Source organism: Pogonomyrmex barbatus, unplaced genomic scaffold (genome assembly GCF_055798465.1).
Source record: "Pogonomyrmex barbatus isolate J1 unplaced genomic scaffold, ASM5579846v1 scaffold12, whole genome shotgun sequence".
Classification (NCBI taxonomy): Eukaryota; Metazoa; Arthropoda; class Insecta; order Hymenoptera; family Formicidae; genus Pogonomyrmex; species Pogonomyrmex barbatus.
In genome coordinates this window covers 738,910-755,229 of record NW_028297108.1, presented here as the reverse complement: position 1 = coordinate 755,229, position 16,320 = coordinate 738,910, and the positions used below count along the sequence as shown (strand labels likewise).

General features: G+C 38.2%; 2 protein-coding genes across 4 annotated transcripts; one reads left to right on the top strand and one right to left on the bottom strand.

The window, feature by feature from the left end:
* The first annotated feature begins 5,122 nt into the window (after positions 1-5,122).
* LOC105425600 (zinc finger-containing ubiquitin peptidase 1) lies at positions 5,123-13,244 on the top strand. 3 transcript variants are annotated; one of them, XM_011636439.3, is made up of 9 exons: positions 5,123-5,897; positions 7,436-7,666; positions 9,253-9,536; positions 9,613-9,916; positions 10,021-10,451; positions 10,536-10,938; positions 11,002-11,129; positions 11,215-11,438; positions 11,537-13,244. In XM_011636439.3, the coding sequence occupies exons 2-9, from the start codon at positions 7,461-7,463 to the stop codon at positions 11,579-11,581; spliced, it is 2,025 nt and encodes a 674-aa protein (XP_011634741.2). In that variant the 5' UTR covers positions 5,123-5,897; positions 7,436-7,460; the 3' UTR covers positions 11,582-13,244. The 3 variants fall into 3 exon arrangements, with proteins under 3 accessions (XP_011634741.2, XP_088927550.1, XP_088927551.1); XM_089071424.1 differs by lacking the exons at positions 5,123-5,897; positions 7,436-7,666 and adding an exon at positions 8,938-9,095; XM_089071425.1 differs by lacking the exons at positions 5,123-5,897; positions 7,436-7,666 and adding an exon at positions 8,986-9,116.
* A 216-nt stretch (positions 13,245-13,460) lies between these two features.
* Positions 13,461-14,274, bottom strand: Cox17 (Cytochrome c oxidase copper chaperone COX17). Its single transcript, XM_011636438.2, has 2 exons — positions 13,967-14,274; positions 13,461-13,741 (listed from the first exon to the last, which is right to left on the bottom strand). The coding sequence occupies exons 1-2, from the start codon at positions 14,065-14,067 to the stop codon at positions 13,657-13,659; spliced, it is 186 nt and encodes a 61-aa protein (XP_011634740.1). The 5' UTR covers positions 14,068-14,274; the 3' UTR covers positions 13,461-13,656.
* Positions 14,275-16,320: the final 2,046 nt, after the last annotated feature.

Here is a 16,320-nt window from a genome sequence, read left to right as displayed (position 1 = left end):
TACTGTGAGTGAGTGGGTGAGAGGAAGAAACGAGGAATCGCATCGGGGCCCACCGAGCGTGTGTGTGTGCCGGAGGAGGGGGGGGGGGGGGAGACCGAGACGACGAGGGCGGATACGAGTGAGAGAGGGACGGCGAGAGAGGAATTGCGTGTGTAGGTGGGAAGAGACGCGTGGCGCGCGCGGCTGTCACGCGGTGCAGCCCGCTATTGTGACATCTTCGACTGTATACCCTGCCGTATTTTTTTTTTTTTTCTTTCTTTCCTCTTCCCGTCGCCTTCTGACCGCACGACGAGTTCTCGTGGCAAGTTCTTTGTTACGCGCGCAAGTAGCGAAATCCGGTCTCCTAATGGCGCGTTCCTTCTATTAATTCTGTTAGGTTATTAGTCCACAAGCTTTTTCTTAACGTTTCAGGAGAATAAATAAAAATCAAATAAAATAAGGATGACAAATAATAAATTAATGTATAATCACAGGTTATACGTTTTTCTAAAACAAGATGAAAACAGGTCATGACAGCTGAGACGCAAAATCTTGTGTGGTGATATAGTACAATACAATTAAAAACAATAATCATAAATATTAAACATTTCTATCTCAGATTGAGTCATCCTCAGCATACATCATGATTCATACAATATAAAATTATCTTATTATATTTTAAATTAATGTTAAAAAATCCGCAAAAAACTAACTAATGCGTCAAAATTATAAAATATTATTATAAATTATAATAAAATAATGCTTGTTATAAAATACAGATTACAATAAATTTGTGTGAGTGTGCATATATATGATTTAAAGGATTGTTTTTTAAATCTAACCATAGGCATATGGTTTCGTTAAAATAACTCACTAAATTTTAAAAATTTCTACAATAAGTATTAAAAATTAACGTGCTTATTTTATAATATTAGTATGACAAAGTCATAGAGTTTTACAATCGCGTTGCATGTTACATATATCGTCGCGTTTCTCTGTCGTCCTTTTTATCGAGAGCGCAGAATTCGATAGTGCGCAGAGAGACACGAACCGTCGCATTGGATGAATTGTGTCGAATTGATGGATGGACAGAAAGAGAGAGCGCGTAATGGACCACTTGATCGTGCCTGCATTCGTTCTCCGGCTGCCGTATCTCCTCGAGTACTTAGCTGCTCCGTCTCGGACCGAGAGCACAGGTCAGACGAAAATCAGTCCGTACCCATAAATCTAATGTCGCGGCCCATTGCCTCATCGCCTTCGAGCGGTGGACCGCATTCCGAGAAGAAGGAAAGCCGATAACCCGTAGGACGATAACTTCCGCCGATAACACCGCCGATATGATACGCATAGTAAATCCTCGTAATAATGTTTCAGATATGCGCTCGTATCCGATGATATAACGTCCTGTACAAATAATCTTCAATTTTAGACATCGATCTCAGCGTCTTTTTCGTCCGCGCTCGTTCCAAACGGTACAGATATTTCAGCGAGATAAGATTAGTGACATTACTCACGGCCGTATCTACGAATTCGAATTATTAATCAGTTCAGGAAAGCCTACGGTGCGCACACGGGTTTTACTCGGTGAACGGCTCAATTAAATGTCAGGACGAGATTCTGTCTGAACTGCATAGCTCGCATTTCTCTATGCTCCCCGATTTATCATGTGGTCAGAGACTGAACTCCACGGAGGACTATCCATTCCTTATCGATGCCGTGCCGGCCAACGGGCGTCCGAAAACACGTTCACTGTCTCCGGATATTTGATTGACTGATCGGAGCTGATTCTCGGAGCGTTCGTAATTTATTAATTTATTCCACCGATAAATCGCCTTCAATCCGCACGTGGGCAGTGGACGACCGGTCTCCCTGATACCTCTTTTTCTTCTCCTTTCTTCTCCTCTTTTAATCTTGCCTCTCTCTTTCTCTCTCTCTCTCTCTCTCTCTCTCTCTCTCTCTCTCTCTCTCTCTCTCTCTCTCTCTCTCTCTCTCTCTCTCTCTGTCGTTTCAAAGAGGTAAGGCCGTTATTCTATTGCGTCGATGTAAATAACAGCAGTGCGATGTGTCATTTGCCTGCGTTGCACGATTGAGTGTAATACAAAAAGAATTTATGTTAACCTGCTAATTTTAAGTAAATTAAGTCTAAAACGCACAATTCTATTCCGTTCAGTCAGTGAATATAATCTATGAGTATAGTCCAGTCATATGTGATATTTTTCGAAAATAAAAGAAGTTCTTTTTTTATTTTGCCGATTAATATATTTTTGGCATAGCATCGCCTGATTGATTTTCACGACAGGAACATTCTTAATGTAACGGATTTACATTCGCCTTCAAATTTCTTAGTATCGGGATCGGTACCTCAACATCTTTCGCGCCGTCCGTCGTCTCTCTGGGACTTCAAGACGATAATATAATAATGCAACCTTTAGTCCATTCTCGACCTAGCAGTAACGCAGTCACGTAAAGCAAACGCGCGACCGGTTACGCGATCGAAGCTCTCCCAAGACACGTTCGCTATGTTAATCGCGCATGATCGTATAAATATTCAAGCGTCGCTGGACCGCGGCTCGGACGGGCCTCCGACGTGCTACCGGTGGGCTACCTTATCCATACTACTACCTGTCGCGCATAGGTAATTAACAATGAAGGAATGACGTACAAGTCGTCTCGCTCGCGGCGATCGACGATTGCTACGCGTAAGAATGTAGCGCTTCGCACAACGTTTGTTCTCGGCACTGTGAACGATGAGAAATTAGCCATTAACCTCGATATGAAAACTCCGAGGTGTCGAATCGAAAATTACTCTTGACGATTTCTCTCTGTCTCACCGGAAATCGTGACTCTCGTATAGATTAACCGACCGGATATTCCAGTGATATCGCTCGAACATCGATGAATTCATTGAAATTCCGTCGATCTCCGTGTATGTTATCGCTTGATAGAGACGCTCGATACGACAAGACGCAAGGATCTTGCATCTCAATTATCCGGCGAGATTCGAGCGAAACATCCTGCCGAAAAATCCGTTTGCAAACGGCAATTCCGGGGAAACCAGTTTGCCAATTGCCGAACAGCGAATGCGAATCGGAGCTGCGAGTTCATACTGGTTCAATCTCGTCGAATGAGTTAAGGATCTTTATTCCGCACGGGAGGATGCGACTAATTTGCGAAGCGAGACGTGATGTCAGCTCGTGCGTTGCTCGTGCATCCTTCTTTCGCGACTCCGACACTAATGAGACATGCAGACGTGCGATTTTGCACGTCCTCCCCGCTTCTGTATCCCGGTCACACATAATTTTATGTGAAGTAATGGAGAATCTTATAAATTAGTCAATAAATCATATATTTATACAAAATAATTAAATGAATAATGCTATTTAAAATGTTTGTCTAAAAAGAATAATCAGACCAGCTAAATAAAGATCAAGAAAGTAGAAAAATATTTAATATTTAAATGAAATTTTTATTGCCTTTATTTGATTCTATTGTTTATTTCTTTTTAGGCAAACATTCTCGATCGGGGGTCTTTGCATCGGAGCGATCTAATACCGAGAAGTCAGTACAGTCCGGCAGCGTGAACTTCGCCGGACTCGATTTAACTCGCTCAAGTACTCGGAATGGTTATTAATTATCTTCGTGCAGATGTGTCGGCTAATTGGACGGCGTTGTATGCATCTGACGGACGAGACAAGCAAGACGTGAATTTTGATTCATCCTGGATCAGCGCGAGAAAGTTATCGTTGTATAAAAACGTCATATAATTTTTCTTGCTCGTGAACTAAATAATAAAGTTTATTTTCAAAAGAATTACCTAAGAAATTTTTTTAACACTTTTCAGAGGAAAATATCTCAGTTAAATAAAAAAGTTGCTTTTGAGCGAAGAATATGAAAAATGTTAGGGCCTACGATAGAACAAATATTAGAAACAGGAATTTAATAAATATTAAATTTTGGAAATGAAAATTCGGAATGAAAATTAAATGTAACGCACGATGTATATAAATAAGTATAAAATATATCTTATATTTATTGAATTTTTACTTCTAAAATTTAATATTTATTCCTATTCCTAATATTTCCTCCATTGTGCGCAAGGCTTTAGAAAAAAGATAAAAGTAAGTATTACAGATATTATTAGAAATATTATAATTTTTTATATCTAAAATATATCTTTCAATATTATATATAAACCTATTATAACATAAAATTCGACATTTAATCTTGCAGAAAACTAGTTTCAAATAGATTCCCCTCAGTTTATTCCGACTCATCTAATTTTTACGAAGAGGAGAGAAAACGGCTGACCAGCGACGAGGGGTGAACAATTCATTGAACGTCGCGGTATCCCTCGCCCGTCGTCGAATGCATGTCGATGAGGCGACCGACGAGCGACCGTCGTTGCATCGCCGTGAGAAATCGAATTCCCCGAGCGCGAATGTATCGCGATCGCGTGCAGAATTCCGAGCGGGGCCACGTCCGCATCGGGATGCATCGCGACGACACGACGCGACGCGACGCCCGCTATCGCGGGAAATAATGGCGGGCAACACGCCAGCCATGCGGATCGCGGATCCGCTCGGCGTTGCACTAACAATGCGGCGCGAAGAGGTACAATCGCGACAGTTGCATTCTGCCATTATGCCGATAATGCCGGGCTTCGCCGTCGGTTCTCTTTTTACGCGCCGGCTTGTCATTACGGAAAGCTCGGGCGTGGAAAGACAATGCGGGAGCGATCGGAGGAATTGGAACGCGCAATAATGAGCGTGATGCGATCCCCGTGCGGAGATTGCGTTGGTTAAGACACGGCGTTATCCCGTTATAATTGTCTTTCTAGAAGTTATTCGAAAAAAAGCGTCACGCGTATTCCGCATTTCGCGCTTTCTGTTTGGAATAAGACAGACTGACACTTGAAGTAATTTGAATCGGAGAGAAAGCCTCTTCAAGCTTGGATCTAATGCGAATTCAATTTATATAATATTAAAATTCAATTTGTCATTAGTTAATATTTTAATGTGTCGCATACAATCGATAACTTTGTCGATACCGCGTGTCGAGGCTCTCACAAGCCACCCTCAGGAGATGGAGCGTCAGCCGTTACCGACGGTATACTCCAAAGGGGTGTCGAGTGGCGCTGGAAGCGTCGTTGGGGGGTGGCGTCGGAGCGGCTCGCGCGATCAGCAGCGGGTGGCAGTACCCCCTACGCGAGGGGAAGCGAATCGTAAGATCACCCGGACGAATAGACCGACGGACGGAACTGCCTGCGGTGCTGTCATATGGAGCCGGGCAACGGGACGGCGCGTTAGGCGATCGGCGGTCCCGCTTCCGCGGGACGAGCGCGAAGGCCTACCACGAGAAGAGCGCGAATGATCGATCCGACAGTTCGGTGAGTGAGCGAACGAGTGACCCAAGTATCGCGGAAAAGCGCTACGAGGAAGGAAGCAAGAAGGGAAGAAAGGAAGAAAGGAAGGAAGAGTGCCCACGGGGACGATTGGCTTCCGAGTGCACGCGTACTCGTCGGCGCGAGGGACCCAGAAATGGGTCAACCCAACCTAACGGAAGCCGTTTCCTCGCGCGAGTCACTCGGTGGCCTAGTTTCACCGGGGGCGAGCAAATAAAAAGAGTCGCGACGTTCCCTCTCTCACCCGCCACACCGCCGCCGCCGCCGCCGCCGCCGCCGCCGCCGCCGTCGCGAGACGGCGGCGACGTTACATGCGTCTCGTCGTCATTGCCGTCGACGACGACGCCGCTGATCGCGAGGATCGGTCTTCCATCTGTCGCGGGAAACGAGTTATGGACTGCCTCGGACTTCCTGCTGGCCTTCGGCTGGCGAGAGTCCATCGATTGACTCGTCGCTCCGACGTCGCGATACGGCATTAGACGCGGCTGATAGCCGCTGCGGAAGTGAAATTGCTGAGGTGAGAAGCTTTTAGGCGCAGCGTTTGGCTCAAATGGATGGATGAGGGTACTTCCCGGGGGAGAGAGAAAGAGAGAGAGAGAAAGAGATGCATTTTTACGGATCTAGTCCAATTGTCCGTTACCCCGAATCGATTACGATGCAGTGAGCGCGATTAATTGAAGCTGGTGATACTGTAAATCAGATGCTGCGATTATTTTAACGTATTTATCATTCAATCATTATTTAAAATATCGGTGAAGGAGAAAAGAGTCACTTCTTCCGGGAAAGAATCCAGAACAGGTGTATTCCTTAGAGATTACTACTGTTATGATTATACTATATTACCAACGTATCGCGTGTTCACAGTCGTTGAAAAGGATGTCCTCTGTTCGATTGCATTTCCGAGAGAAAAGGAAATGTAGAGAGAAGTCGCGAGCAATGCCTTGATAAAATTTTCCAAATGTTCATTCGCACATCATCGTCGCAAGTCCATTTTAAATCAAGAAAACTCCATTGCCTCAAACGCAGCATAAATATTCAAAAGATATTCTAGAGACATTTACAGATGTTCGAATATTTCTAGAAAATGTCTTTTGAACATTAATGCTGTATGAGAAAGCGAATGGTTCGCGCTTCCACGATGGTGCTTCCGGAATCAGATCACAGCAATAAATCTAACAGTGTGTATTAATCAGATTTAAGCTGGCACACATATATACGTCTGGTTAATTGGATCAGTTAATTGACAATTGATTTCCGTGGAATTGTTTTCAACACGAACAAATCGATCAGAAGATTGCGAATTCGTTTGCCGTAAGATATCCCGCGGCGATATCGATTATCGGAAAAAAAAGAAATAATCGAAATTATGCACATAATGCCAAATTATCCATCACGTAATTATCTATCATGTGCTAACCCAACATGTCAAAAGTGGCTTTAAAGAATCACGACCTGCGACCTCACCCTCATTGTTCACATCGTGCTCGACGTTCGATCGGAAACGTTTCTTAATCCGGAAATGTTTTTCTAACTTTTACGTTTTGTTCTTTCAAAAAAAGATGGAATAAATAGATGAATCCGAGAGAGAGAGAGAGAGAGAGAGAGAGAGAAGTAAATATGATAATAAGATAAATAGTAATGATTTTTATTCTATCATTATTATGTAATCATTTCTTAATTAAAACATACATTACAGTTTGTGTTTTATAAATACAAATATATAAATATCAAAATATTTTATAATTGTACATAAGTTAATTATTATTTTTGCTAAATAGAACATTGCTTTACGCATCTCGCATTTACTGTTACTTTATATCTCTATCAATATAATTAATGAAGAGCTTCCAGTAAAATGATATTTACATAAGGATTACATAAGGACATTGTGTTTCCCGATCCGCCGTTATATCCCTCCATTATTTATCCCGGAAATTTTGAATGAATCCCACTTATCCGTCAGGGTCTGCGCGCGATAATCGACGCTAAATTTGTAACGACAGTGTACATCTTCATGCTTCCATTAATCATGTTTAACTGGATTTTCTGATAAAGGATCCGAAAGGCTGATATCGTGAAAATGGCGTCCAGTAAACCGCCGGAGATGAACTACACGTGTGAGATTTGTGGTCTGGAGGGCTTCAACGACGAAGAGATGCGCTCGCACATGGTGCAATATCATCTGCAAGGCGCCGCCAACTGCCCGTTCTGCGACCTGGGCGAGATATCGCCCACGGAGATGTTGGTTCATGTCAATAGCGCTCATCTGGACTATCTGACTCCGAGGTACGTTAAAAGAACAAACTGATAGAATAGCGTTATTCTTTCAAATTTTATTTCATGCATCTCTCTAGAAAATGGGAATATAAATTCTTTTCTTAGGTTAATTACAATTAATATTCTTTATAATATTATTATAAGTATAAAATCGAGATTAATTAAACCAATTAAATTTTATAGATAAATTATATTAAGAGTTACTAGTAAATTAGAGTTATTATCAAAAACTAATATATTGAGGATACAGAGAATTCCCAATTCCCAAATCAAATAAACTTTTTATTCCCAATTATCAAATTAACTTTTATGATACTTTTTCTTTCCCTAACGAAAATAATAGTCATTCAATTTTTTTATACAATTTTCAATTTATTCAATATTCCTCTAATAATATTACAAATTGCAAAGAATTAATTTTTCTAAAAGTTTTATAGATAAATTAGAATGCTTGATAAAAATTAAAGTTCAAAAATATAAAAGGTATAATTAAAATAAAGATTGGATATTGTTCAGTCAATTAATTTTATTGTGCATATATCTCGACTAGAAATCCCTGTTTAGTTCGGAGTCGAATTTATCGGCAATTATCTTTAATTATAACAGTTTTGATCAGTTAATGTTGCATTTAGGATAATCATTTGAATTATGCATAATTTTATTACACATAAAATGAGTCTCGAAATGAACGAGAGATGTCGTCACTAATCAATAAGCCTCTAAAATTTTGTAAGCGTTTGCATTTACAAGAATAAACATGCATTTTCCTATATAATTACTAATGATTAGCAACAATCATTTATTGATATAACTATTGCAAATTGATGTTCACCAATAATGTTGACGTGCCAGTAAATTGTAGTTACTGTTACCGACAACAAAGTTACCAACAGTGAATTGCCGATAATATCGTCAATATTTTAATTCCCGCCAACAAGTCACATGACCAAATCGTAGTTTAGGGTCCGAACACAACGAAAGAAATTAGAAAAAAGTTAAAAAGAAAAAATTAGGAAAAAAGAATTAAATTTTCACTACCAACATAGAGACATTCACATTTTAATAATCAAGGAACACTATTCTTTCGTTAATCGAAAATAATTTTTTGTTTCTAACTTATATTTAATTCTTTATTCCTTATTCATTGTGTTCGGACCCTTAGAATGTTCGCCATCGTGGCGGGAATTGGACGTTACAGCTGATAGGCGTATTGTCAACAAAGGCTGCATTCCAATATTCACTGTCAGAATACTGAGAATATAGAATATAGTTCATATCACGTATATTATAGATTTGTAGCAAAGTATACTCGTGTGAACTGCTGAATTCATTTTAATGAAATAATTTAATAATTTAATGAAATAACGCAAACATTAAATCTTGGACCAGATTTCATGTGGGAAAGAGCGAGAAAGCGGCGGCGCATCGAGAAACACGAGTGAGATTTTTTGACTGAAATGTAATATACGTTTTATGAACTCAATTGACAGCTATTTTTGTATCTGCATCCGCACGTACATAAATTTTGTTGACGCTTGACCGTTAGCGTCAGTGATCGGAGATTAGCATTAACACTGTTGTCTGTATATTTACAGTACTCCAGAGAACGATATGATGGCGTTCATCGATGATGATTCGCTGATGGATGAGCACAATAGGCGCGATGAATGTCGAGCACTCTCGCCATCCATGTCCTTGCGACCGCCTCATCTGCAGAATGGCTGGGGTAGCTCTCTAGGGCAGCATATCAAACAACAGCAGCATCAACAACAACCGCAGCAACAACAGCAGCAGATATCGAGAAAGCCGGATGTCCAAATGGCAAATCCCAACGTGAATAATAATAACAACAATAACAACAGTAACAATGCCAATACTGGTAACAAATACTGTACAGACTGTATTCAATGTTAGAGCATGGATGGAAATGAGATTGTAACTTCTTTTTTTTTTAGTATTGGAAAGTGCAGCGGGACAGGGCTCACCATTACGCTCAGGCCTAAATCTGCAATTGCGCTCGCATGCTTCCCCGAAACTTCCAGTGCAGGAATGTCCAATGTGCCCCTATAGTTCCGACAGTCCACTGAGATTGGAAGAGCATATCAATCGCCAACATTTTGATCTCACCTCACCGTCTTTCCCGCCGGAATCACCGCCATTGCGAGACGGAATCTTTAACTGCCCCCTTTGCGTCACATCTTTTCCAAATTCTTCTGATCTTGAATTACATGTCAATATCGAGCACAAAGATATACTTAGGTATGATATCTATCCTGTAATATCACAATCGCTATGACTATGAAATCACATGCTCAATCAATAGTATAATTACAAGAAAAATTTAATTAATTCGTTTTTGTTAGTCCTGCAAATGGAACGAGCTCACAATCTGATACGGCTACCATTGGTAGTGATTCGACATCCGCCTGTCCAGTATGTCACAGTACATTATTTAAAAATAATGACGACCTAACAGCGCACATCGAAGAACACTTTAGCAAGAAGAGCACACCGTCGCCTGTAACGCCAGATGTCTCGACCGATCGTATGCTAGCGAAAGATATGGAGAGGAGAGAAAAGGAGGTGAGGAAACTGCGCGAGCAACGTGAATTCGAGATGTTGAGAGCGCAATATGGCATGGACAATCAGGGTAACTTCAGAGAACAGAGTGTCACTAACATGCAGCGGGCTGTATATGCGGGCGAGATGACAGTAGCCGATTTCTTTGAGAGGCAAATCGAACTCCGAGAGGCCGAGAGTAACGGTATTGATGATGGCAGCTCTTGTACACGCGGTAAATATGATTCATGATATCCTTTTGTCCTTAAAAAGAACTTAATTTTCGAGAATTTTCGTAACGTTACTTATTCCTTGGCAGGGCTGGTCCCGAAAGTACGAGCCATTAGTCAAGCTTGCAGTAATGTAGTAAATACCTGGATGTGTTCCACTGTGGACCATTACGCATCAACTTACGGCGACAAGGGCTGGGGATGCGGTTATAGAAACATGCAAATGCTAATTTCATCTCTCTTGCAACATACAGGATACAACGAGTTAGTTTATAAAGCATGGAGCTCCGGAGCCGACGGCAATAGTTCCACAGAGAATCCTTTACGCAGTTCCATGCCGTCGATCTCCAGATTGCAGAAGATGATCGAGTGGGCATGGGCGCAAGGTTTTGATATCCAGGGCGCAGAACAACTCGGTGGTAAACTCGTTAATACTAGGAAATGGATCGGTGCCACGGAAGTATTCACGCTACTCTCTAGTTTGAGGATAAGGTAAGTTCCAAACTTGTGATCAATTGTAAAAATCATACGCCACACTATTCTGATTTCGTACAGGTGTCAGCTAGTAGACTTTCATAGACCTACCAGCGTGGATGGAAGCCATCCTGAATTGTTCAACTGGGTCTTGCAGTACTTTCAACGATGTGAGGACTTCAAACCACCTCTTTATCTTCAACATCAAGGTAAACATCAAGGTGTTTTTATTTTTTCGCGTATACATTCGGAAATTAGAGCCAAGCTAAACATATTCAACGTTAATGAATGCAGGACATAGTAGAACGATCATGGGCGTGGAACAACTAAGAGACGGTTCAATAACCATGCTAGTATTAGATCCGAGTCATAGCCCGGTGCAAATGGCACATTTCAATAGTACGAGTAGCGCGCCCGGTGCGATGAGGCTCGTGCGAAAATCCACCGCGGCAATGAAAGCCAGACAGTATCAAGTTGTGGCTGTAACCGGTACTATGGATACGGAAGCGCAGTACCAGGTAATATAGGATAGCATTATGAATTACTTTGAATTACTTTCTCTCTTATTAATAGCACGCACGACGCGTCATTTCTCGTGTCTCTTTTTCTTTTTTAGCAAAGTAAAGTACTACGATCGATGCGTGTTCCTCAAGATAGGTGAGAGTTGCTGGTCCGAGAAATCGAGTCATGGACGAAGACTATAGACTACTGCCTCAAACCAATCTTATCCGGCATCCTTGAAATTACGTGACCGCGATGTCTTATGTTCTTCTATCGCTAGCAGACTTATATTCCATATAGCATATTATATATAGTTGCAGATCGTATTATTTAACAATATATTCTTGCATTTCTTATAGACGTTAACAATGAACTGATCCTTTGAATCGTACCCGCGCGAAGCCTGTGACGCAGAGAAAATAATTTTATGGAGCTAATATTTAAATATCAAAAGAAGGCTCTTCGTCGCGTTGTTGAAATCGAGCACATAATTTTTTTTTTTTTTGAACGGAGAAAGTCGCGTAAATTTCTATATACAAAGAGAATTATCAGATCGAAACGGCGAAGAATCCATGAGAAGATAATTAAATCGACTGTCATTTCTTGTCCAAATGTTCTGCTCAATTTTCGTCGCACCGAACAGGCTGTGCTAATCCTTAGTCGACCAATCGTCTTGTGCCGATCGGTTGCACCATCGAAAAAGCTGTAGCAGAGCTTGAAAAAACGAGACTTTTTCGTAGCTGTGATGCTGTTATCAATCGATGCTAATCACTCACATATGTCTAACAGATACCACTCTTGGAAACGCTCCAGAATCAATGCGGAGTTCCCAGCATTTATCTCGTTCTACATCCTACAAATCTGTGACAGAAAATTTCCACCTAAGCATTGTCGACTTTTAGTCAATATAAAAAGTGCCGAGAGCCGTATGGTGTATACCTTACGACAAATTTTATACAACAATAATGAAAGATATTCTTTGACGTATTTTGATTGCTAAAACGCTTCTACGAAAGAATCTGGAGTGTCTGCAAAAGTGACCAAAAGTCGCATTTTTTCATATATTATATACTATATATAAATACACACACACATACGCGCGCGCGCGCGCGCGCGCACACACACACACACACACACACACACAGAACACATTATATATACATATATTACACATCTGCACACTCTTCGTTATATTGTATTTCACTTGCCCACACATAAAGTACAACTACTTTCATATTAATTAAAAAATATTCTATTTACTTATCTAATCGATTTTAGGCTACTTATGTCTTAGCTTGTAAGTCCAACGCAATGCTGTGAATGAGAAGATAGATGAAAAAAAAAAGAGTCCATATTACTGGTTATTTATATTATATACTTGACAATTATGTGAGTTAGTAAATTATTATTATTACTCTTATCATATTTCATATAAATTGTACTGATATATTTAAGATCTATTTATTATAGTTAAAAATATATTTGCGACCATTCTATAAGGACATGATACCTCACGAAAGTATCCGCGCCCGTTGTTTTATAGCTTCGATATCTATGGTGCACCAGTCAAATGTAAGTTTATCTTTCAGCCCAGTAGGACCATATCACAATATTTATTGACTGGCCATAAAAAACTGTCAAAAAAAGATGGTTAAATTATAAATTAATACTGGAGATTTCGCCATTTTACCGATTTAAGAATCTGTTCTTATTTGGAGTGTTCAGGGAAATCAAGTTGTGGAATTGTTATGCAGGAGTAAAAAAAACCTTTGCATTAGTCACACATCAAATTAAAATATATGCTTTGTTAGAATTCCCAACAAGGATTTTCTTTTCTCTTTCCTATCTCGAAGAAAATAAACAATGAAAAAGACAACAATGAAAAGAAATAAACATTGAAAAAGATAAGATTTGTAAATTTGAATGTTTCGGATAAATTTTATTGGAAAGATGAATAGATATGATTTTTACTTTTAATAAAATTATTAACTACTACTTTGCATTTCTCAGCGTATTAAAATCTATTTAGATTACATTAATTTGTAACTTTACAAACATAATGCTTTATTCTCCATCCAATCTAAAAAATTATTTACAAAAACATACATAGATACATTGACATGTAAATATGGTTATGACCTGAGGTTTCTCAAGATTCTTTGTCGAGTACACTTTTTGCATTTTTTTAGCAAAGATATCTTTGGTGTTGAAACACTTTTATCAATCTTCTATATCTTATATATTAAATCCCATTGATCTCATACAGACTTTGTGTGCTTCTATTAGATCGCTACAATTTTCCTCGCCCTTTTCTATGATACTGAAAATACAAAACATTGATATAAAAAAACTTGTCATACAAACAAAATGGCACCTCACAAAAATATAAATAAAAATATATTTTGTTAAATAAAATCTTTAAATAGAATATGTAATACTATTAACAAATATATATTAATTAATAATTAAAAAATTCTGCGTAATATGAAATAAAACATTTTCTTAACCTATAAATGCACAAAAATATACATGATCATATTATTACCATGCGTCCCTCGCTTTTTTTGTCTCAGGACAAGCGCAGCAAGGTTTCAATTTTTTTTTCTCTTCCGGTTTCGCTTCTACCTTCTCTATCGCATTTCCCATTTTTATTAACTATGGAAGAAACTTTTTCCGCTCAATCACGTAATATCATGTGGTGTCAATTATAAGGATGTGAACGCCCCTTTGCGACAAATTGTACAAAGCTTCAATAACACATTAACAACAGTTAGTAATTAATAATATAAAACCAGTAATTTAATATAACAATAATCGGCAATATTAAAGCAAAAACTATATTATCGACTGTTGAAAGTTAAGTATTAAGGGAATGCTGGACTGACGAGCGAAACCAACGAAAACGTTTACACATATGCACATCTACCATAGATACATTTATGTATACATACACTTATCACATCATTTCTGTCTGTACACATATGATACACATATGAACAAATTTTTGTGATACTCCTCTGATCGTAATAAATGTCTAAATCTAATTCTAAGAACTCAACGTTGCTTCTTCATGTAACCTTCTAGGCTAGCAATATCAGTTTTGTAGGTATAGGTTTCATATAAAGCGAATATTTACTCAGCTTTGGACGCCATTTTAAGTATCAAATGGTAAAAAAGATCTACATTTAAAAATTTTTCTCGTTTTTGATACGAAATTCATATGCTAAACATGTAATATTAATGCATAAAGTTTAATTGTGGAAAAAGACTTCCAGATCCATAAAATTAATAAAAATATGAAAGCAATACAAAAATTAAAATGCGTTTTGTCGGTAATACAGACAAGCATCGTCTTAAGAATTCTAACGATTAAATTCACTTTTCATCAAATAATGGCAAACAATAATATTTCTTTAGTTACATTAATACTGATTCTTTCTTCTTCTTCTTCTTCTTCTTCTTCTATATATAAGCTTAAAAAGCTTGTTTTACCTCTCTCTGTGCTTATGCAGATGCATAGAAATATGAGACCTACATTTTATAATGCCAGTTCCGAACGATCTACTTTTGACAAAGTTCTATGAGCAGGAATACTCTCGTGTCTCCACTCAGATATCAAACCATCGAGTGGAGACACGAGCTCTTATTTCAATAATTATTACTGCACTAATACTGTATTGACGGACTGTATGTATTCATCTTTAGGCTTGTTCTACAATGCATTGTGTGTCGGTGTCGCAAGCCGCAAGCCACAAGAATTGACTAATCACAGTCGAATATGGGGAGAATACTTGATTGTGATTGGTCCATTCTTACGGCCCACGACCCACGATACCGACACATGACATATTGTAGAACAGGCCTTAACGCTGTCCCTCGTAATCAACGCGGTTTAAGACATATGGAGCGCGAATGTAGATGCTATTTCTCGCTCATGTAGAGATATTTCTTAAAAATTTGATTTTGTAAAATGATTTTCTTATATATCGTTGTTTTCAGCGTAAAATGCTCTTTAATTTTTGTTCATATAAAAATGTAAAAATTTTTGACAATTAAGGATGGGATGGGAATATACTCAAAAATATTTTGAGTAAACATTTTTGAAAAATTTAAATACACTGTTGTAAAGTGCACTTGCAATCATAAAACTTTTATAAAACTTGCAATCATCAAAACTTTTGTTTAAAACTTTTTCCATATCTTTAACGGTTTGGGCGATATTCACTGAGGAAGAGAAAAATCACTTTTTTTCAAAAAGTAGTTTGAAAACCCCTCAACATGCGAGAACGCAGATATAAAAAAATATGTGTTTCTTATTTTTGTTTATATTTTATTCGAAGCTTATTAAAAATTAGAGGGAGACGATTAGTTGTGTTTTCTTGTAAGCTATATCGTACGTTATATCATTTAAGGCTTACTGCAAGAACTTTTTTATATACTTTTTTTATATATTTTTTCTTTTACTGTGTTACTATATAATAGATGTTTTGTTTTTTAGAGGAATTAGTACAATTGCAATCTTAATAACTACCATAAATAATGCTTATTCTGTGACATAATTTACTGAGATAAATATTATTAAACAATATTTTTATTAGATTCTTTTACGTGCTTTTCTTCTTTTTATTGTAATTAATATTGTATGTGGCTTTATCAAAATTTTTTAACTTAATCTTACTCAGAACTAGTTACATGAAAAGCTAATATAAAAATAAAGTAAATTTTATTATTTAGATCCTATTTTGTAGCAAACAAAAAGTTATGTATCTTTGCATTTACAAAAGTTATGTTTTTATAAAATAACTTATTTTAGGCAAAAAAATTTGTCGAGGATATGACAGTTAGTGAAATATAATTAACTTTTAATATTAATGACAAATATTATGGTTTAGAATTATC